Below are 24,094 nucleotides of genomic sequence, written 5' to 3' on the forward strand. Positions count from 1 at the left end.
CAATATATTTTTGGGCCCCACTCTTTTTACATGAAAGTATTTTATATCTTTGTTCAGAATGCAGAACTTACCTGGATTTTAATTATGGGAATTGATAATTGATAATGTTTCAGGAGCAATTACTGTGTGCCAAGTATAAATCTCTTTCTATGATACTCACAATTACCTAATGGGATATTATTATCTCCATTTATAGATTTTAAAAAACTAAGGCAGAGAGATGAACTAATCTACCCAGTCACATGTTACTTAGCAATGATAAATGACTCCTCCTCACCCCCACAAAAAGATCTGGACCCATTGCAAGCTGCTTTGGGATTTATTCCCAGACCCGTGAGACTTCTCTGGCGAAGCCTGAAGAGCACAGGACAGAATGGTCTCCAGAGTCCAGCTCAAGCACTCCTAAATCAATTTTAACTAGATCAGTAGATTAAGGTTGTCCTCCGGGTGCCCCTGGCGGTAAAAGGGGGCTTTGTGGGGTTTCTGGGGGGTTCACTAGGTGGGGCCTCCGGGCCACTCAGGTGCTCCTACTTCGGCCGAGGGCGTCCTCTACCTAGACTCCCGCCTCCCTCACAGCCTGGTGTTTCCAGCCGGCGTCGCTGGCACTTCCTCGTTCCCGCGCGCCCCAGGCTCAGCTCGCAACGCCCAGCTCCGGCGCTGCTCAGGCGGGAGGGGGCCAGCGGGGAGATGTCGCAACTCTCTCCCTCCCTCTTTCCCCGCCTTGGCATTCAGTCACCTCCCAGATGAGCCCGCTCGCAGAAGGCTGCGGGCCGCGGGGTGCCCGGCATGTCCCCTGAGTGCGCGCAGGCGGCGGGCACTGCGCCCGTGCGCAGCCTGGAGCGGGCCAACCGCACCCGTTTCCCGTTCTTCTCCGATGTCAAGGGCGACCACCGGCTAGTGCTGAACGCCGTGGAGACCGTGGTGCTGGCACTCATCTTTGTGGTGTCGCTGCTGGGCAACGTGTGCGCCTTGGTGCTGGTAGCGCGCCGACGGCGCCGCGGCACCACCGCCAGCCTGGTGCTCAATCTTTTCTGCGCGGACCTGCTCTTCACCAGCTCCATCCCGCTCGTGCTGGTCGTGCGCTGGACGGAGGCCTGGCTCCTGGGCCCGGCTGCCTGCCACCTGCTCTTTTACATGATGACCCTGAGCGGCAGCGTCACCATCTTCACGCTGGCGGCAGTCAGCTTGGAGCGCGTGGTGTGCATCCTGCGCGTGCAGCGCGGCGCGCGGGGCCCGGGGTGGCGGGCGCGGGCCGCGCTGCTCGCTTTGATCTGGGGCTACTCGGCGATCGCGGCGCTGCCCCTCTGCATCTTCTTCCGCGTCCTCCCGCAGCGGTTACCCGGCGCTGACCAGGTGAGCGCCGCGGTGTGCGTGCCGGGCAGGTGTCCGGGGAGGGCTGGCAGGCGGGATGCCACGGAGACGGTGATGTGGGATGATCATTAACAAAAACAACAAAACAATAACAGGCCATTTGTTGCATTTAATAGTTGTGTTACCGTGCTCGGTACTGTTGAGTTTTATCTGTTAAATTTCACTATGACCCTACGGTGTAAATTACATTTAACGCCCTCCAAAACGTTGTGAGTGGAGTCCCCAAAATGCTTGTAAAGTGCACTATTGCAAGGTTAATTGGAGTAACGGGGGCTTAACGGTTAGACAGGCGGAACTTGGGAGACCTGGAATGACTGATCACGTTATAGTAAATTCTGCTTTCTCTCAGTACTTATTATCATACGTAATTACAGATGAGGAAGCCAAGGTACGCAGAGAGTGAGTTGCTCATAGTATCTCACCCTTAGTGCGAGGAGGAGCTGCGATCGTGCTCAGCAGATTTCCATGCGAGGTGAATGAGGGTCTTGCTTTGAGAATCGCGGGCATGTATGTGTGGATGGGCCAGAGAGAAAGGGCCTTGGAGACCCAGAGACCCCAGACCTAGTGCTGCCTCTACAGGGGTTGTCACTTCCGCCCTGAAGCCTCACTTTTTCTAACTGCAAGACGGAAGGCTTAAACTAGACCGTGGGATCTTACCCTGGGAGCTTTGGATGAAGAGTGACTTCAGAGTATCCTGGGCGCCCGAAATATTCCGAAGATTCTCGAGGCTGAGCTCCTGAGCTTTCCTCTGGGCGGTGCACCCAGAGATGCCATTAGGATCTTTGTGGGATCGAACAAAGCTTTTGCTTTGTTCACGACATTGGCTCGAGCCTGCTCCAGTCCCACGGTCCGGAATTGCGGGCGCAATTCTCCTTGCTGTCCTGCGGCGCGACTGCAGGCAGGGCTTGCGCGCGCGGAGATTCAGCCGGGACACCAGACCTGGACAGAGGCCCGCGATTCTGGCTGTTATCCCGGTGTTGGTTTCTGTGCGCCTCTTGGGGAGGGCCAGGGACAGAGGTCTGTGAGCCCCACGAGAAGGCGCCTGGGGGGCGGGGGTGGAGGGGGAGTACTATTTCAGGTACACTCCTACCTGACCGGCAAATGACACTAAAAAACGAGGCACTTGTGACCTCTCAACCAGCAACCCAGACTGACGTGGACACAGGGGTTGTTTGAGTCAGAAGGCCTTCACACAGAAGCAGGACCTTCCGTGCCTTGCCAGTCTGTATTTTACCCCAGGTATGGCACCTGTGGAGGCTGGACCCTCCACAACCCTTCTGGAATGGCGGGGGTTTTACCATAAGATGCCTCTGTGGAGATTCGTGTTGGGGTGACCTTCCTTCAGTACCTTTTGGGGCTGGGCACACAGACCCCTCTTATTATTTTAATGCAGAAACACCACTTTGGTCTTAATAGCCTGGAGAGGGAGAGAGTGGGCCAGAAGATTAGGGATAGGTGAACTGGCTGCAGGAGCCATGTTCCCCAAGGTGGAACTTGTGGAACTTGTGATGAAAACTTGGGACAGTCCTTTCCAGCCCTCCATCCTCTGTTGTTTTCCCTACCTACTCCACACCCCCAGCACACACATACCCACACCTCCCAACAAACAGAAAACTCCTAGTTCCTCAAGGGCTATGACCTGAACATGTAGGAAATGCCTTTTTTTATAGGTGGGTCGACTGAGGCTCTGCAGTTAAAGGAATAAGTTGAGAAGAATGAGAGTTGGGTGGGGGGAGGGAGGGGGGCAATTAAAAAAAAGAGACAGAGAAGGATCTAGTCTAGACTGAACTGAGACTCAAATTTAAAATTAGCAAAGACTTGTTTTCTCAATCCTTTACTCCCAACTTCCTGGCTCTGCCTGCCCTCCCCCCCCCCCCCCCCCCACACACACACACTTGGACACTAAATATGGAGGTTTTGGATGGGGGACATTTTCCTACCCAAACCACCAGCTTAGAAAACTAACTAAACCCAGGCGCAGACTGGCTCCCTCCCCTCCAGGAGAACAGGCCAGGGAGACAGTGTCTCTCAGAGTTTTCTGCTTATCTGAGCTCCACCCCTGGTCAAACCCACTCCCCAGGAACCTCTGTCCATTTGGGCAGTGGGTGCCCAGCAGTCAAGGTGATTAGACTCTCGCAAACTTAGATGAAATGGTAGACATTCTAGAAAATGATAGATAATTTGGTATTAGGAATGCAGATTTTAGAGTCAGATGATCTGAGTTTGAATCCCATCCCTGCCATTCAGGAGCTGCGAGACAGAGGCAAGTGGTCTCATCTCTCTTATACCTCACTTTCCTCATTTGCAAAATGGGCACAGTAGCAATATTACCCTTATTAACATTGTGGGGACTATGTTTAGTAAATGAACTAACTCCTGGCACACACACAGTTAAGCGCTCAAGAGTTGCCAGCTATTATTAGTTTCCTTATCTTTGGTTATAAATATTTTAAACATTTTTCAAACAGTATAATTCTTCTGATTGCTATAAAATAAAAGACTGATATTTAAAAAACAACAAAAAAAAACACTGCCATTTTAGGAGAGTGGACACATCCTAGCAACTTAGCCATCTCAGCCAGGTCATCCCAGCCTATTCCAATAGGATTCTGTATGTGCTATGGTCCCAGTGGGGCATGACCTTCATTGGCAGGTAGGGAGGACTGTCCACCCTGGTCAGAGTGTGCTGCCCATTTATTCTGCAAACATTTACTGAGCACCCCTCCCTCCTGCCCCCACCATGAGTCACATGACCAAGACACTGTCCTTCTCTCCAAGGAGGTGCATGTAGGTCACCCAGCTTCTGGTCTCAGACCCTGGCACAGTTCAGTTACCTCACAGTAACCCCACGAGTTGGTGTTCTCATGTTTATTTTCTGAGGGAGAAGATGCCTAAAGTCACAGGATGAACAAAGGATGGAACTGGAAGTTAGCCGGGGTCTGTCTGTCCCTCCAGGACCCTCTCCCATGAGTTCACGCTTCCGGAGGAGTGCTTGGTCGCACTGCTCTCTGCCCTGTCCCGATTTCATTTCAGGCTAATAATGCTATCGTGTCTCTACTGCGTGTGGATTGACTGGGGAGACAAGTTTGCTTACGTTTGCTAATATTAAAGGATACTTTTAAGATACAGGAAAGTAAGTCCATTTCTTGCATGGATATGTTCTTTCTTAGCTGGGAAGCTGAGAGGAGTGGAGATATATAACTAGGATGCCTAGTTTCTTAAAACAACCTTGAGGTCTTCCATCTTGTTTGACGAGGTGGGGCAGGGAGAATTATTTCCAAAGGGGTCCCCAAGGGTGTTCCAGGAAGAGTCATTAGAGAGGCTGACAGGAAACAGCTGCAATCAGGTGGCCTTTGCAGATGAGTCAGCTGGTGGGGGGAGGGGTCGGCGCTTGAGAGGTGCTTGTAGATAGATGTCCCCCACTCTCAGGGGAGTCTTCCTGGAAAGCCATGAGTTGACGTGGGGGACTGGAGGGACTGAAGGGGTGTTACAGGCAGAAGAAACAGCCCACATGTTTGCATGAGATGGAGCTGGACAGGTTGGTGGAAGCCAACTAGAGAAGGGCCAGGTACACACCCTTTAGGACATTGGGACTTACAAGGTGAGAGATGACTGTGTCTTGGGGGACAGTGAGAAAGAGCTTGTGGTGAGTTGGATAGCTGTTAAGGCAGAACCTAAGAGTTCCCTCTGAGTGGAGAGAGAAGAAGGTGGAAGGGCGGCTCTCAGGTATCTGACAGCTTGGAAAATGGAGGCTCTGTGCCTGGAGTCTATGAGGCAGGAGGTGGAATCGTTGGGGTGTGACACTGGATGCTAGGTGTGCCTGTGAAGCATCCTATAGAGATGCTCTTGGGGTGGGGAGGCCAGTCTGGGGTTCAGCAGAAGACTGGGCTGGAAAGAGTAGATGGCAGCAACATCTGCGAAAAGCCACCATGGAAGTGGATGAGACTGCCAGGGGGAAATGGAGATTGGGATGGCAATACAGGTCACCCCCAAGCACACTTCACACCATTGTGCCTGGCCTCCCATCTACATCCTTTCTGGTTGGGACATGGAGCTCCAGCCTCCTCGTTCTCTTGGCCAATGCCCCATCCTCACAGGCCCAGTTGACACTACCCCTCCCGGATGCCGCTTTCTCAGTCACGCCACAATCCCATCACCTGTAGCTCTCTGGGTACTTCTAGTTCACTGCTCTGTACTGAAGTTTCCTGGTGCTTTTCTCCCTCCCTGCCTGCACCGCAGCCTCCTGGCCCATTCCCACTGTGGCCTCGCAGTGGCTCAGACACGGTGGCTTGAGTCAGCGAGTGGTTGGACAAATAGATTCCAGGACACTGTCACCAGCTGAGCCAGCTCTGCTTGTGTAGCTCAGTAGGAAAGTAGACCTAGCGCTTTTTTTTTTTTTTTTCAAATTTCCTTCTTAAAATCAGAAAACATTTTAAATGTGCAGAAAAATTACAGAGAATATTCTAATACTCACACCCCAACCTTCCAGATTTGACTGACTGCCAAACTCCTTCTACAAGTTACAGCTTATGAGAATACCTAGAAGCAAAATGACTTAAGTCAAATGGACTTTCCCACAGAAACAAACTTATAACACCATGTTAGGTCTTGGACTGTGGGCCTGGTGCCTGTTCTTTTTTTTTTTTTGAAATGATGATAAATACTGCATTTAACCAATGATACCATATAAAGCTTTCTAGAGAACATGTAATTAGTCATTTAGTTCATGCAAGCCACCCTCACTGTCTCTTAGGTCATGGATGAGGGTGCCTGGCAGAGTTCTTATCTTACTTCCTTACACACTCCTATCTGGAGTGAGAGCCACAAATCAAAAAGTCAAAGAGCATCTTCATCAGTGTCATGGAATTTGAGTCTTCCTGGCTTCACTGTGTTTGTTGAAAAAAATAGCTGTTTAGGTTTCTCAACTATCATGGTAATTTTTGTTTCGTATCTGCTCATCATTTCCCTTAAAAATAAACTTTTACTGCCATTTTTTCCCTCTTATAAGAGTCACATAAACACATTATAGAAAATTTAGAAAATTCACATAAGTCAAAAGAGTAAATATAACTTGAGTCCCACCTAGAAATAGACACTGTTAATTTTCTGGAGTGTATCTTTCCAGTCTTTTTTTTTTTTCCCCTACATGCTTTTTTCAATGAGCACAAGAAAATGACAGAAGCATCATTGTGCTACAAATGCCCACTGAGTCACTCAGTGATGGGAAGCCTTTATCTGTCTTTTCTGAGCATTTCTTAAGATCTTTCACCTTCTAATCACTGAGCATCATTATTAGCAAAATATTAAAATTTACCTGGTACTCATTTGTGCAAGAAAATCTGAAGGAAAATTTCTCAATATTTAGAATCATGGGGCTTTACATACTTGACATATACCAGACCTGTATCAAGTGCCTGTGTACTTGGCTTTTTTTGGTCTTTTTTATTTTTAATTGGATTTCCAGTCTTTTCTATGCTTCTTTGTGTGGGCGTGTGGGTAGATACCTGTACATTCACACCTATACGTTTTCCTCAACAACATGAGGCTGATACAGGCATATTATTTAAAGATCTATATTTTCCCCCTAATTTAGAGGGAACACCTTGTTCTATCATTACACATTTTTCTACAAAATCTTTTTAAGCCTGGAGAAAGTAGGGCAGACATTCTGGAGAGGGTTTTTGGAAAGAGTTTGGGGTCTCTTGGGGGTTTTTAGAAATGGTTCTGGGGTCATCTGTTTCTCTGTACGTTTTGCCATCACAAGCATAAGAGTTAAAGATTAAGTCCCACTCGGGGTTGTAATCTGTTTCTCCTGATTGCCGCTTCAACATATGTGATATGTTGATATGTGTTGATATGTGTTGCCCACCAATGTACCTGGGATGAGGGGTCCCTGGTGGGTGGAGGTCTGAGTACAAGCAAAAGCTGTGTGGATTTCCCAAAGAACCATGGTCACTGCACTGCCAATATTCAGAAGATCCGTGAGAGATACAGATTTCTTTCCAACTACCAAAATGTAGACAGCTCTAATAAACTTTCTTCCATCAGGTGTGCACAGTGGGGTGAGGATAGAATAACAAGTTTCTAGAATATCCAGTGCATTTGCGAGCCATCTGAATCAAATAGGAAAAGGAAGCAACATTCTCACCCCAAATGCACCCCCATCTCAAGGTACGAATTGCTAGTCACTCAGTCATGTCCAACTCTTTGCAACCCCATGGACTGTAGCCCTCCAGGCTCCTCTGTCCATGGGATTTCCCAGGCAAGAATATTGGAGTAAGTTGCCATTTCCTTCTCCAGGGGATCTTCCCGACCCAGGTGTCAAACCACGGTCTCCTGCATGGCAGGCAGATTCTTTACCATCTGAGCCACCAGGGAAGCCCACCTTAAGGCATAAATATAACTAAATCATTCTTCCCTGCCTTACTTGCCTTAGAGTTTTCTTGGTAGATCCTTATAACCACCCAGCTCTTTGGAGATGATTAAAAAGGACTATATCTTTAGTGTTTTAGACTAATATTTTAGGAGAATGTTTCTAAGACTTAGTTCCCTCCTCTGTTTGGGGAAAATAACTATGCACTTCAAAAAAGGCTGTATTGAACATCTAATAAGATAATGTGTGTAAAGTGTTTCCTGGCCAAGAATAAATGCTCAGTGAATTTCAGATGTTACTATTTTTTGTGAATACCGAACAGGAAAAGGGGTGATTATTTGATTGTATTTTGAGTTCAACCACTCAATTTTTATACACATTAGAAAATGATAAAAATTCTGTGCCTTTGTTTAGTCTTCGTTGTTGTTCCTTAGTCACTAAATCATGTCTAACTCTTTGTGATCCCTTAGACTGTAGCCCTCCAGGCTCCTCTGTCCATGGGATTTCCCAGGCAAGAACACAGGAGTGGGCTGCCATTTCCTTCTTCAGGGGATCTTCCTGACTCGAGGACCAGTGTCTTCTGCATTGCAGGCAGCTTCTTTACCACCGAGCCACCAGGGAAACCCTTTTCTTAGAATAGCATTCAATTAATATTGGTCAAATGAGTGAATGATGGTGTGGTTGATGATACTGCTTTTGGACAGTGGTTAAGATGCCCTGTCCACCAAAAATCAATAATGTGGTCTTTTTACAGAGAATGTGTTCTTCAAAATCTGTTCTATGTGTTTGAAAGTGTGTAGGGCTCTTGTTTTCTAAATAGTTTTGTCCTATAGTCAAGCAGATGCTGGAGATTTGTGTTTGGGAGGATAGATAGATAGAAGTCTTTTCCTTAACCTATTTATTTGTTGGAAGAAATTATTGTAGCAGCTCTTAGTAACTATCCAGTGAGTTCCCAACAGGTTTTGGGGTTTGTAATTAGTGTCAAACATTTGAATTCAACACAACATAGTGATGGCAATAGCAGTGAGGTCACAAACCTACACACTCTTCCGTCCCATCTCAGTGGTTTTACGTCTTTAACTGATGGCTGCAGCTGCACCTTCGCTGTAAGCCTGTTGGGTGCTTCCCTGCAGGAGAGGAGCATGAGCACAGAGTTCCCGAGTCTGGGCTCCAGCACTGTTCTGGAGTAAACCATGGCTGCCTTGATGCAGCTTGACACAGTTCAGACATTTGAACACCCCCCAAACGAACACTTAATGCCCTAATGGAGACCGTGTTGCCTTCAGCAGTGTGACTATACTGAAACCTCACTCCTGGTTTTATATGTTTGCGTGTAGCACACCTCTTCCAATCTATGTGAACTTTCAGGGGTCAGATTTTTCTCCTGTAAAATGAAGGATTTGGAAGAAAAACCTCAATGGCTCTTTGCAACTCAGTCCAAGGAAGTAGAAAGAGCACTGAATCCGGGATCATGCCTTTGGACATGATGCGTGTGATGGAGCCATGATCCAAAATCATGCCTAGGTCTCCCCAGCCTTTGGACCCTGAGGTCCATGTGCCTCCACTGGAGAATGGGAATAATAATCATGGTGATTCTGAGGGTTTGAGGCAAATGACTTGTAAGTGGGGTTGTGTGGGCAGTGGAAGGGAGTCTAGGGTTTCTTGTCACACCAGTTGTGTGCCATCAAAACACAACAGTGTAGCAGTGCCAGATAACCTCAACTGGGCTTGAGCTAAAGGCCAAATAAGAATCCCGCGTTAAGTGACCTTCTCTTCCTTTTTGTATGTAGGAAATTCCGATTTGCACACTGGTTTGGCCCAGTATTGGCGGAGAAATCACCTGGGATGTGTCATTTGCTATTTTCAACTTCTTGGTACCAGGACTGCTTATTGTGATCAGTTACTCCAAAATTTTACAGGTACGTTTGCTTCAAGCCCAGTGGCTGAACTTCATTCAGGTTCAGATGGAATCTTAGCATTTCCAGGTCAGAAGTTACCTTAGAATTCACACCAGCCCAATCCTGGCTCACTCCCCAGATCCATCCCTTTAAGGGACAAAAGTTTGGTATTTTTAAAAAGTTTTATCTTTGTGATTGTTATAATTATTGTTTTTGCTGATCACTAAGGTAATATAACTCATTATAAAAAATTAAAGACATAGAAGTATGTAACATAGATACTAAAAATCTTGTCTACCCCCTTTGTTGGCAGTTTAAAAATTTTTTTTCAGGTTATATTTTATACATTTATATATATACATACTTATATGCAATTTGAATATGTATATGTACGTGTACGTACATATAAACATACACACACATATATATGTGTGTGTATATATATATATATATACTGAACCGTATAAAATGGTCAACTATTAAGTATCGACTATTTCCATGGTTCAACCATTTTATTTTCCAATTTGAGATAATACTTTCTACTTTGTAACTTCCTTTTTTTGATTAGGACTATATCATGACATCTTTCTGTATCAGTTCCTGTATCTCTGCCTCATTATTTGCAATGACTTCATGGTCCTCCATCATACAGATGTGACATAATTTATTTTATGAGCTTTTGGGTTGGGTTGTGTCCATTGTTTCCCCATCACAAACAGCAATGTAGCAATAAAGCATGTACACTTTTTAAAACTTTTATTGAAGTGCAATATAAATACAGAAAGCATACACACACAGCTCACAAGCTGACCACACTCCCAGAAGCAGCTCCCAGAAGCGGAACATCACCAGAAACCCCTCCTGTCTCCGTCCATTGCTACCCCCTCACTCCCAGGGCTTGTGCCTTTCATAAGTGCACTGAAACAGGAAATGATCTCCTCCTTCAAGTGTGACTGTGTACAGGAACGTAAAAAAGACCTGCCAGCCTGCTTCTTTCTTACCTCTTGAGGCAGCATATTTGCACATGAGATGCTGGCCCAGGCAAAGGCGGCATCTGCCTGTGTTCACGCTCGCTTTAGAAGGTTTAATACAAAACCTTTGAGTCCTCTCCAATGTTTACAGTTGCTGAATCTTGGTTTTATAGCATATAGTGGGTCATATGGTAAACGAGCATATTGAAGTGGGGCCCTTAGGTCTTGCTTGCTGTCTGGCCACTTTTATGGCCCTTTCTTTGTAGCTAAAGATCTGTGACCTGCTTAGAAGTTTAGAACCCCAAACCAAGCCATCCTCCATCTGAATCTTGTAGTCCTTGGATTCTGTGTGAGATGACCACCATGTTCATCCCAAGGCTCTTCACCACCAGGTGACTTGTGACCCATTTAAGTGACGCCCCACCTGCGGCTTGCTCAAGGGTGTGAGGCAGATTCAAGCCTGGCATTGAGGTCTATAAGGTGCTTACAGTGGGAGTCTGGCATGTGTAAATGCTCTGTAAGCTTTAGTTACTATCATTATGTTAAAAGAAAAAAGCGAGGGAAAAAAGAAGTGTAGGTTGAAGTTTTTTTTAAAGATTTATTTATTTACTTATTTTTGGCTGCTCTGGGTCTTTGTTGCTGCGCTCCGACTTTCTCTAGTTATGGTGAGCGGGGGCTACTGTTCGTTGTGGTGTGTGGGCGTCTCACGGAGGCAGCTTCTCTTGTTACAAAGCCTGGGCTCTAGGCTTGTGGCTCCATAGTTGTGGAGCTTGGGCTTAGTTGCTCTATGGCACGTTGAATCTTCTGGGTCCAGGGGTCAAACTTGTGTCCCCTGCATTGGCAGGCGGACTCTTAACCACTAGACCACCAGGGAAGTCGTGTAGAATGAATTTATTAAAAAAAAATGTTTTTTAACAAGTGATGTTTACATGTGTCAGGAACTCATCTACTCCTAACCGGAATTACTGATGAGGAAACGTAAGCACAGAGAAGTTAAGCAATTTATGAAAGCTCACACAGCTCATAAGCAGCCGTTTCATGACATAAACCTAGGCAGTCTGGTTCCAGAGTTCCAACACTTTAATTCTTCAGACATTTGTCAAGAATCTGCTGTGTGAAGTGTTGGTGGGGCGGTAGAGATTGGTCAAGAGCAGGTCACAATCTAGAAGGAGCTTTAACACAAGAAAAGGAAGGGGGAGACACAAGAAAAGGTGTGTCCCCCTTTTCACTGCTATTCAGTGCAGTGAAATCCATGGTGAGGCTTTGTGTGAAAACACTTTGCAAATTGTTAAAAGAGAAAAAAGAGGGGGAAAAAAGGAGAAAAGCAAAGGACTGTAAAAGACAAAAGGATGTAAAAGAAGGAGACCTGAAAGTGTTGTTTTAGTAACCAGTCCTGAATGTGTCCCTTGCTTGCTGTGTGACCTCAGCAAGTTACTTACCTTCTCCAAACCTCAGTTCCCTCGTCTGCAAAATAATGGTCAAAAGCCCAATAGTTTAAGATTTTTGTGAGATACATAGGAGTTACTCATGGTGCAACTGTGGTGGTGTCACCCCTGCCTGTAGCAGGGGATGAAGGAATTAATGCTGCTGTTAACTGTTAGGCAGGGCTGCTCCTCTCATCCTCTCACAGCATGCTGGGAGGAGGCACTGCTGAGATTTTTGAGAGAATGAACAGCAGAGCCCAGATTTGGGGCAAGGCAGGAACTAGGATCTGGCTCTGGAGCAGGGCTGGTTGGTTGGCTAGGGGAGGGCCGGGCAGACGCTGGCAGGGGCATCCACGTCTCCTGCTTGGGCGGTCCCACCCCTGAGCCCCGAAGAGGGTGAGAGGGCTCCGATCTGCCTCTTTTCACTTGTGCCTCACACTTCTCAGCCGCCTTCTGCAGAAGGATGACTTCTCTGGAAAGGTTTCCCACCCCCTCCATCTTCTCCTCATGCCAGGGCTGACCTGGAAACATCCTTGAGCCCTGAGGAGTTGGGGGAGGGGTCCTGTTATCCATCCACATGTAACTGCAATTCCAGACATTGTGTGTATAAACCCATGGCCAGCCTTCCGTTCTTCCCATCACAGATCCCAGGACGGCTCCTGGATGAATCAGATTGCCTGGTGTGACTCACAGTTATGAAACAGTGTCCCGAGCAATGAGTCAAAGATGTGATTTAGATCCCATAGCTTCCTTCACATACGCTGGAAAAGCTACAACTCTCTGCTCAAGACCCTTTGTGATCTGGCCCTTGCCTGCCCCTCTCACCTGTCTTCTCCCCGCATCTCCCTTGTGTCCTTGGGGCTGTTCCTCACATATGCCAACACACTCTGCCTCAGGGCCTTTGCACCTGCCATTTCCTCTCCTGGATCTCTATCCCCAGGCTTCTGTATGGGCCACTCTCCTACTTCATTTAGGTTTCTTCTCAAGAGATTCTTCTCCAGAAAGTCCCCATCATTCTCTAATCCCTCACCCTATTTCTTTTCAAAGCACTTCCAACCATGTCATATTCCATATGTGCATTTTTACTTGCTTGTCATCTGTCTTGCCCACTAGAATGCAAGCTCTCCAAAGGCAGAGACTTCATTTTGTTTACTGCCATAGTCCTGTGCTTAAAACAGAGCCTGGGAAAAAAAAAAAAAAACCCAGAGCCTGGATTATTCATTGTAGGGGATCAATAAACCCTTACTGAATGAATAAGAAAGAAACTTGGATCACCCTGAAAGGGCCAACAGCACCTTCTTCTTTGGGGCAGTGGGAAAACCACAGGACAAAGAGTCATAAGATACCAATTCTAGTCCAAGTTTTGTTACTGCGTGACCTTAGAAAAGTCACTTGATGAATGTGGGCCTCAGTTTCCTCTGGAGCCAAATGGGTCCCAATGCATTGTTTAACACAATAAAATGAGAGTGCAGATATTATATTTTGAATAGACTGCTAGACTTTAATATGAAAGAGGTAAAATGTGGTTTTGAAAATCACAAATGCAAATATAAGACTTTCAGAAAATTACTTTCCACTCCACTGGTAAAACTGACTATTGCCCCTTTCCCAGGAGGACTGACATTTGTCCTCATTTTGTACCTGTGGGTAACTTGGAAGCAGGTGAGCTTCCAGGTGGAGAACCTAGACAGAGCCTCCTAGCTTGCATCTCTCTCCCTCTGAAGATATTCATAACTGAGAGACACTGAATCAGCCTTTTTGCCAAGCTTTTTCTTTTAAGAGTGTAACTCTGTAAAATCATTTGAACATCAATGTTAATTAGCTATATTTAAGAGACACAATTAGCATGTCATTTGGAGTGACAGGACAGGTAACTTTCCCAGCAGCCCCACCTCACACCTGTCACTGCTTCTAATTCTTAACTCTAACTCAAGCACCGTCTCGAGCCTGAGAGGTGTTGCTCTTTTTTTTTTTTTTTTTAATTAATTAATTTGGTTGTTCTGGTCTTCATTGCTGTGTGGGCCTTTCTCGAGTTTCAGACAGTGGGGGCTATTCTCCAGTTGCAGTGCACAGGCTTCTCATTATGGTGGCTTCTCTTGTTGTGAGTTCTAGGATGTGTGGGCTTCAGTAGTTGTGGCTCCCAGGTTCTAGAGCAGAGGCTCAATAGCTGCAGCACATCGGCTTGGTTGCTCTGCAGCATGGGGCATCTTCCTGGATCAGGATTGCATCTCCTGCATTGGCATGCGGATTCTTCCCCAGTGAGCCACCAAGGAAGCCCAAGGTGTCTTTCAAATCACCTTGACTTCTATTCCTCACAAGCAGTGAGAAGTGTTCTAAAATGTTCTCTAGAACTCCATGCGATGTTAAATGTTAGAAAGGGTTCCATGATCTTAGAAAATGCTAGATTAATCAAGGTTAAGTGGGCTACTTTGCTGCAGGCCTTTTCAGAGCCTTTATTATGCTAACAAACTTTGAGAATCTCCAACTCCAGACCAGAGTAGGCAGCACTGCTAAATCTGACTGCAGACCGCCTTTTCCCCGCAGAGCTCCCTCTGGGCTGGTGCTCCCCAGACTCTCTTTTGAGAACAGCTGCTTTCAAGTCCTGCCTTGGGTTGCTGGCTTGCCCTGGCTGAGCGTTGAGAGCAAGCTTCATCCAGGTTCTTCCTTTCCGGGGCTGCTCCCACTGCTTGGGGCAATGGCCTTTTCCACCCTCTGCCTCCCCAGATTCCTCTTTCCTCCTGACTCAGGCGTGCTCTACACCTCCAGTGGCTTTTTCCAATCCACAGTTTCCCAGGGTAATAGTCTCCAGGCCACTCCCCAGTGCCTTTGATCAAGCTGACCTTGCTCACGGGTGGGGCTTGGTTTATACCGTCACCCAGTAACCATCACCATGGCAAGATGAGACGCTTCCAGGATTTGTGGGACAGCTTGTAGGTTTGTTGGTCCCCCTCCCTTCCCTCCTACACTCGTTTCACCGAACACTAGAGTGGAAGTGCAGAATGGGCCGGGCTCTCTTGCTTCTTGCTGTGCATCCAGCACCTATAAGAGGGCTGGCCACAGAGTAGGGGCTTAGTAAAATATATGTTGAAGAGAGAGTGAGTGTCTGGCCTGAAGTTGGAAAACCTTTACCTAGCTCAGGGCTTAGAAGAGAAAGGAAATCCCTTGCAGATACAGGTGAAGGTGTTAGGTAGTGAGCACACGGCCCTTCCTTTCCCCATGCCTGGCCCTCATTCCCTAGCTTGGGGGGGCCTGCTGGCCTGTGATGGAAGAAGAGGTGGGCCCTCTGGAAAGATGGAGTCTGTTGTCTAATGATCAGAAGGGTGTGGTTTGACCAAGCAACCCTCAGAGGAGACCCAAGGGACTGGAGCTGGGTACTGGGAGTGACCGCCCCCACACTCACCTGTCTGCAGCCATGGTCTGGTGGGGAGAAGCTTCGCTCACTCATGGCCTTCAGATGCTCAGTGAATGCAAAGTCAGCAAGTTCTAGACAATTTAAAAGTGACTCTTCAAAGGACTGGGGGAAAACCCCAAGCCTCTTGTCCTAGATGCGTAGTTCTCATATTTTAGAGATGGAGAAGCACCTGGGGAGTTAATGAACAATGCGCATTCCTGAGGCCACTCAGACCCACAGAATCAGTGTCTGAAGGGGGGCCCACGTATGTGCATTGCATTAAGCTCCAGTGACCCTGATGGGGGCGGCTGTGGGCCAGGTTCCTGGGAGCTCTGTCCTCTGTTCTGGAAGCTGCAGGGTGTCCCGGGCAGTGAAGAGCATTCCCCCTGAGGTGTGCGTCTCCACCTTGACCGTGAGGCCCTGAGCAAGTCACTTCACCTCTCAGAGTCTTGTCTGTCTCCCCAAAATAACAGAAGATACCTGATAGGCTTGTTTTAAGGATTAAAGTTAATCCTCAGAAGTTAATCAAGCATTTAATTTGATCTAAAAGTACATCAGGCATTTAGTGCATGCCAGAGACACTTTAAACCCTGAATGAAAGTTGGTTAGTCATGTCACCTAAGTAGGGAAGGGAGCGGGGGAGGAGCCACATTTGTTTATAATGGGCCCATTTTCCTTCTCGCTCCCTCAAAGCTGTGGGAACTGTGGATGGAAGGAAATGGGAGCATCAGTCGGTGCTAAAAAAAGAGCCAACCACATATTCACTTGGCTCATGACTCAGTCTGTTTCGCTGTCTGCTCATAGTCATTGTCAGGCCCTTGCCAGAGCCCTGGACCACAGAAGCCACAGGGCTGCCCAACCCCCAGGGAGCTGCAGCCTGTGGGACTCAGAGGTAAGAACGATGCTTCAACATCTACGTGAGAGTATGTGGCAAGTGCCACGTGAGCACCTGAAACAAAGCGCTGCAGGGTGCCAACGAGAGGTGAACCAGGATGTCCCCAGCATTAGAGCTTGGAGTTACAGGCTGGACAGAAGGACTGCTACTGTTGGAGATATTAGAGGGTGGGAAGGAATTAGTTTAAGCATGGACAGACTGCCAAGGTTTGAAGTCCAGCTCTGCAGCTGCTTAGCTGGGTACTATTGGGCAATCTCCTTAACCTCTTTGAGCCTCAGTTTCCTCCTCTGTAAAATGGGGATCATCAAAGTACATAAGTCACAGAATCATTGGGAGAATTTAAAGAGATAAGCCAAGTGATATGTACAGAGGCTTGGTGCATAAGAAGTGCTCAATAAAGATGAACTTTCATTTACATCATTCACTCAAAAAACTTTTAGGGAATTCCCTGGTGGTCCAGTGGTTCCTCTGTGCTTTCACTGTCAAGGGTCCGGGTTCAATCCCTGGTCAGGGAACTAAGATCCCACAAGCCACGTGGTTTGGCAAAAAAAAAAAAAAAAAAGAAATCTAAAAGCCACTGTACCAAGGACTCCATCCTACTTGGCAGAGCAATGTGGACAGCACTAGCAATGAGGCTGTTGCTGGAATCATCCATGTGTACCCACCAGGCTGCACTTAGGCTATTCAGAAGTGGTACCATTTTGCCTGCAGCCCTTCCACCTGCCCTTGGGCAGCCGTTACCCTCCCAGGTCTACCATCCAGGATCTCAGATTACCCAGCTTTCACCTGAACACATATTCTAATTTTGATTCTACACAGCACCTTCCAGCTTGGATGTGCCATCATGACTTCTAGCATGTGGGTCCGAGATGGTGGGTCACATCTCCTGAGCAACAGCCCCACTGAGCACAAGAGCCAGGAGGAAGGCAGCCCTGTTGGAGCCATTTATGATATCACTAATAATATCGCTAATCTTCAGGTCACCTGAGCTGGATTTTCCCAGATGGTGGCTTTAGCCATTTAGCATCAGTGGAGTGAACTTCAACAAGCTACTCAAATTTCCTGAGATTCAGTTTCCTCATCTCTGAAGTGAAGATAATAATAATAGTAGTACAAATCCAAAGAGAAGTTGTGAAGATGAAATGTGATAATTTATAAAATAAATGCATAGTACCTACCTGGCACACAGGGGGCCTTCCATAAAGCTTGGTGATCACAATTCCTGTTATTCATGGTGGGAAGGAAGGGGTTCTATCCATTCAGTGTCTGTTGCCCAGACCAAAAACTACTGCACAGAAGCAATTGCATGTAACCATAAGACAATTAAAATGGCTATCCTTTAGCTGAGGAGGGCGCCACAATCCACTCCGCTGTTCTTGCCTAGAGAATCCCATGGACAGAGGAGACTGGCCGGCTACAGTCCACAGTGTTTCACAGAGTCAGACACGACCGAAGTGACTTAGCATGGCACAGCATGTCCTTCAGCTAGTTAGAAGCATTCTCAAGGGACTACTTAAAGCCATTCAGATCTTAGAGTTAATCTGGCCCCAAATTTGAATGAATCTAATTACTTTCTAATTGTTTCACTTCTTGAGATTCAAGAATCTTAGGGCAATGGTCCTAGGAAGGCCAGGGCAGAGCTAACGATAAGACTTTTGGCTATTAAAATGTCCAGACATGTAAGCACTCTTTGTGCGGCCAGAAGACTGCTCCTGCAGGAAAAGCAGAAGGACACAGGGCCAGACTAAGCAAAGGAAAGTTAGCAAGCACCACAAATGTGCTAAGACATTCAGGGTTGGATTTCTTCCCTAGGACAGAGGTCGTAGACTAGAACAGAGCATGTCAGGCTAGTAGGTCCAGGGCTCCACTGGGCTGACTGTGTACCAGCCTACCCCTCACTCCCACCCCCAGCCTCTGTTCTCAACCCCCACCTCTTGGCACCCCTAAAGCTGAGCAAGTGATAGGGGAGGGCAGGCCTCCTGCTTTCTGGCTGTACTTAGAGGACAACTAGAAGTAGGTGGAGGGGCAGGACACTGTGAGTATGCCCAGGGCAGCCTGAGCCTGAGCTCTTTAGAACGTCTGGGGAGGTCAGGCCAGCCCACCACCCTGTGCCTGGAAGACACAGTTAAACAGCGGCCCCACCTCCTCTCTCAGGGACTCGGCTTCTGGCTTCTGTAGGGTTTTTGCTCCCTGACATGAATACTTCCACAGCTCCTGTTTTCAAAGTACTTTGGCTAAATCCTCTCCCCGGGGGCCTGTTGCCCCACCTGTAGAAAGAAGGGTTGGGTAGGCCTTGGCTACTCAGAGTGTGGTCCTTGCAAAGTCAGAATCTACATTTAAACATAGTAGTGCTGAAGGCCTCACAGGCAGAGTGAAGTCTGAGCAGTGCTACTCCAACTTTGCACAGGCCCATCTAGCTCCAATACTCTGGTTCTGAGATGTTATGAAACATTTGTCTGTTCCAAAAATACTACTTTTACATGGGACAGTGGGGTGAAAAGACATGCAGGGCTTTATTTTAATCTGGTCAGCTTGCCTTAGTTGATGGACCATTTCCACATGCAAGGCTGCCCACTGTCAACCAGTAACCAGCCTCTCTGACCAACACTGAAGCAAAACCCTCTAACTGAACAGAAAAGACTGGACAGAAAACCCAGACAGCAGTGCCTGCAAGGGCTCATGACAGAAGAGTCCAGAACGCCCTTCTGAACCCATATCACCAGAGTAGCCTGCTTGCCTGCAATCCCTCTGCTCTAAAGCTGACCCTGCCCGTTAGTACAAAATATTAGAGATCCTTGCAGTTCCACTCTTGGGAATTTATTCTACTGATATGTGCATCTAGGTGTGCAAAGATATGTACAAAAATATTAATCCTACCTGTTGTCATCTCTCACCTGGGGGTACAAACAGGAAATGGTTTCAGTTTTTCAACACATGTCACTAGCAGTGATCTGACCAGTTCCTCTTTCTTACTGGGAGCAGGAATCTTTAAGGACACCTCAATCTGACTTCAGAACTTTCTAGTCACTTTTTTGGATATGCCTGCTTATTTCAAACAATGTATCTGAGGGCCAGTTTAAAGCTTCCCCATCACTAGAGCACAGAACGGGAATTGGGGGCTGGGTGTGTGGAAGGGGAAAGGAAGGGCTGTTCTCTCAGTGACTCCCATCTCCCTCACAGACAAGGAACCTGCCTGCTTGCCCGTGTGAGGGGATTGTCTCTCTCTGCTGGCGGTTTCCTCTAGTCTCCATATAGCTGCTGGTGGTGCCAACAGACCTTCATGATTGGGAGATGGTTCCCAAACAACTTGTACCTTTGAGTACATACTGATTTTATATAATCAATTATTTAACACTTTCAAAAAAAGAAATAACGGGAGAGATGTTTATCTTTATCTGTTTGGGCTGACATAACAAAATACCACAGACTGGGTGGCTTATAAACAATACCCCCCAAACCCCCCACCAAACATATTTCTCCATTTCTGGAGGTTGGAAGTCCAAGATCAGGATCCAACATGGTGGGATCCTGATGAGAGCACTCTTCTGGGTTACAGACTGAGTTCTCTCTGTCTTCACAGGGTTGAAGGGCCAAAGGAGCACTCTGGGGCCTCTCATAAGGGCACTAATCCCCTTGATGAGGGCTTCTTCCCTTAACCTAATTGGGGCAGCTCCTAATAACAGCTCCTCAAAACATCCTTGGGAGTTAGGTTTCAACACATGGACTCGGTGGGGACACATTCAGACCACAGTAGTGTGCTTTTGTTTCACACATCTCTCTTCCAGACCCTCCCATTCTGGCTTTCCTAGGTGAGGCTAGTGGTGAAGAACCTGCTTGCCAGTGCAGGAGATGTAAAAGACATAGGTTTCATCCCTGGATTGGAAAATCCCCTGGAGAAGGGCATGGCAACCCACTCCAGTATTCTTGCCTGGAGAATATCCATGGACAGAGGAGCCTGGCGGGCTATCGTCCACGGGGTCGCAAAGAGTCGGACATGACTAAAGCGACTTAGCACAGCACACACAGTACATCAACACTATTTAAAACATGATTTAGTTCAGCCTATTCTCAGGAGGCCAGCTGCCCCATTTCTCCAGTGCATCCTTAGTGCGGGAGGAGAGTCAGGCCTCTGAGGAGGGAGCCCTCTGTGCACAAAGCTCCAAAGCCAAACAGTCCCAGTGCAGTGAGGATGGCAGATTCCAGCTCCTGGGGCTTCTCTGGTCCTCTTAGAGCAACACCCGCTGATGTCCTGCCATAACCCGTGGCTCTGGCTCTGTTTTGTGTTCTTGCAGATCACGAAGGCATCCAGGAAGAGGCTAACGATGAGCCTGGCCTACTCAGAGAGCCACCAGCTGCGCGTGTCCCAGCAGGACGTCCGGCTCTTCCGCACCCTCTTCCTGCTCATGATATCCTTCTTCATCATGTGGAGCCCTATCATCATCACCATCCTCCTCATCCTGATCCAGAACTTCAAGCAGAACCTGGTCATCTGGCCGTCCCTCTTCTTCTGGGTGATGGCCTTCACCTTTGCCAACGCGGCCGTCAACCCCATTCTCTACAACATGTCCCTGTTTAGGAACGAGTGGAGGAGGTTTTTCCACTGCTGCTTCTTGTCGGAAAAGGGAGCCATGTTGACAGACACGTCTGTCAGGAGAAATGATCTGTCTGTTATTTCCAGCTAGTTCGTTTTTCTCTACAGGCATCTATGTGTTCCCCCTCTGGCCAGCCATGGTGTGTTTTCAAAGGGAGATCGTTTCCATGACCCTCGGCACCAGGGTACCTGCTCTCAGAAAATGTAACCTATGCCCATTTTCAGCACTGGTAAATTAAGAGGTGATCATTCAGTATAACAGTTTTATCCTGTATAGAAGGATTTGCTGTGGGTTCCTTTTCAATGTGAACTTCGGTGTGGAATATAATTAATTGTACTAATTTTTGTTTGTGACTATTCAGCAATCTCATCTCCTATATGTAAAGCCGCGCTATGCAGGTTTCTGAAGTGAGGCTTGGATTCATGACTCAGTCTTCCCCTCCAAAGAGTCACAGCCACCCTCGCTCCCCACCCTGGACTTGCAAGGCCGCAGGGTCATTCATCAGTGTGAAGAGTGCTTGAGGAATTTCCAAGGAACAAGAAATTAATTTCCGAGGACTTAAAGGTGACTTTGTTCATCACTGATAATAGGAGAAGCTTTGTCATAAAGTCACAGAGGAGGTCGGATGACCTCAAACATTCGAAAGTCAGAGCAGGAGTGACTCCCTTCCTTGATCCACCTGTCAGATGCCTCTTAAGCACGTGCTGAGGCTTAAGCCTGACCAATGACGTGGTCAGTGTTCTTGGTGGTGGGAATACAGCAGTGAACCAGACATCCACGGACCGTGTCCTCAGGGAGCTCACTTACCTTCCAGACGGGGCAGAGAAACACCAAACATGTCAATAGATCATATAGTATTTCAGAGTGAATTAACATTGTGAAGAAAATGGGACAGTGATGACAATTTAGATGGAGTGTTGAAGGGCCTGGGAAGACCTTTCTGAGGGGTGATATTTGAGCCAAAAGGGCAAACCACAAGAAGGAACCAGTCATGTGAGTCCGGGGAATGAGGCTTTGCAGATGGAGCAGACCCTGGTGCTGGTGCTAAGAGGCTTGTGTGCTTGTGGGACAGAAAGACCAGTGTGAACAAAGCGAACTATTGGCTGAGCCTCCTCTAGGCCAGGCCCTGTCCTTGAAACCAGAACAGAGGGATGCTCTGCTGGAGGCCATCAATGGAGAAGAGAAGGGTTACAGAGCTGGCTTATACCGGGCTAGGGAGGTTACCATCGGAATTTGTTCTGTGTTCAGTGGGCAGCCACTGGAGATTTGCATTTGGATGCGGATATGACCTGCTATTTGTTTTTAAATATTACTGTGGTTGCCCTGTTCAGGAACTGCTTTGTGGAGCAAGAATGAAAATGGACACCTATTAGGCAGCTGCCAAAGTAAAGAAGGAAGATGGGGAAGTTGGAGGCGGATGACATCGCTGTTGTTGTTTAGTCATGTTCAACTCTGCACGACCCCATGGACTACAGCACACCAGGCTACCCTGTCCCTCACCATCTTCCAGACATCAGTGGGGGATTGTGAGAAATGATCTTGGGCATACTTTGGGAAGGCAGAGCAAACATGATTTATTGATTGACAAGATACAGAATGTGAGGGAAAGAGAGGATTCAGCAGAGACTCCTGACAGCCATAGGATGGAAGGCAGGCAGCAAAAAGGAGAAGGCTAGGAGGATGAGAGGTAGAAGAACCAAGAGTTTCATTTGGGGCATCTGCATGTGAAACCCCAGTGAGAACCAAATGGAGAGCCGGTAGGTGGATGCAGGGCTGTGGGATACAGGCCCGAAGAGCAGTGTTGGGAGTCATCAGACAGTGTTTGCAGATCTATGGTTTTATGAAATAAAGAGAGAAGAAACCATAGCCAGAGAGAACCCAGGGACACGCCAGCACCTGGAAGCTGGGAGAATGGCTGGAACAGTAGCTCAGGGCCTGGTGCATAGTACGAGCGCAACCAATCTTTGCACCGAGGAAGTTGGAGCCAGTAGCTGTCTCTGTTGGTGGAATTTCTTGAGCAGCTCACTTTCGAAGTAAGATTTATCACAGGCTTGAGGACAAGAGGACAGGGATCCTTTGTTCATCTTTAGTTAATAAATTTGGTCAATTAAAGTTGCCTTTTGAAGCGATGTGCGACTGTCTTACAGATCTCTGGGGTGACAGCCACTGCTGAAGAGTCTAGCTCTGGCAGCCCCTTTCTGATGAATGACAGGCAGAGCTCTCCTGTGTGTGTTCCCCCGCCTCCTCCCCCTTTGGTGGAAGAACAAAGAACAGTGATTCAGGGCCCTGGGAACCTCATGGCCCCTTGATATGGCAGCACCCCGGCAGAGGTCTCTGCACACACGGGAGGTTCCCTGCCTCCGGACACACCTCATCAACGTCAGCCTGGCACCCGCCAGTGTTTGCACAGCTCCTAAGTGCTCTAACTGAACCCTCACTGCAGCCCAGCAGGTGGACACTGCTTCCCCATATTTCACAAGAGGAGAGTGAGGCTCAGAGAAATCATACAATCAGCCCCCAGTCATACAGCTAATTATAGCTGAGCTGCATTTTGATGCAAAACCAAGACTCTGGTACCAAAGCCTTGATGCCTTTTCAAGATGATAAAAGGCTCCTAGGAGCTCCTGGGAAATTGAGGCATACGACTTTGCACGCAGTTATATTATAAATTAGTGTTTACAAGTGCTGCTGATGGTATAAGACACTGGTGTACTTCGCCAGGCCTGGCTACTTCCACCCCCATCACCCGGACACTCCAGGTAGGGGGTGCCATGATCTTCCAACACACCTGGTTTCAGAGTCCCATCTCTTAATTCCCCCAGGGAAGCAGGTGCTGGACAGTAAGGCCTGGGGACCTTTCCTAGAGCTCCCCCAGACCCAGGCCTCTCAGATCAGCTGAGGCTGAGCCACCATCCACCCACTTCACGGGCCTTGGGCTGACTGAGGCTGGGGCTGCTGGCCTGGCCCACATTCACCTCTTTAGGCCTCAATCATCAACGCTGTCCTGGGTTAATGGGGAAATCCCTTTTTCAGGAAGTTGAGTGAAGACATAGTCATTAATAATGGAGATTAGGTACTAGAACAGGCCAAAGGTCAGAGCTGGAAGAGAAGAATCCCTCCCGGTACATAAAAGCGCAACTACCCCACCACCAGCAGGACTTTTCACTCTTACACAGACG

General features: G+C 47.6%; 1 protein-coding gene across 2 annotated transcripts; it reads left to right on the forward strand.

Annotated features, from left to right (window-relative positions):
• Window positions 1-624: 624 nt before the first annotated feature.
• On the forward strand, window positions 625-23,985 carry FFAR4 (free fatty acid receptor 4). 2 transcript variants are annotated; one of them, XR_009696108.1, is made up of 4 exons: window positions 625-1,353; window positions 9,535-9,663; window positions 20,616-21,479; window positions 22,247-23,985. XR_009696108.1 is itself a non-coding variant. In XM_061162203.1 (3 exons), the coding sequence occupies exons 1-3, from the start codon at window positions 787-789 to the stop codon at window positions 21,003-21,005; spliced, it is 1,086 nt and encodes a 361-aa protein (XP_061018186.1). In that variant the 5' UTR covers window positions 625-786; the 3' UTR covers window positions 21,006-23,985. The 2 variants fall into 2 exon arrangements, 1 of the variants encoding a protein (XP_061018186.1); XM_061162203.1 differs by having other exon boundaries at window positions 20,616-23,985.
• Window positions 23,986-24,094: the final 109 nt, after the last annotated feature.

This window comes from Dama dama, chromosome 15 (genome assembly GCF_033118175.1).
Source record: "Dama dama isolate Ldn47 chromosome 15, ASM3311817v1, whole genome shotgun sequence".
Classification (NCBI taxonomy): Eukaryota; Metazoa; Chordata; class Mammalia; order Artiodactyla; family Cervidae; genus Dama; species Dama dama.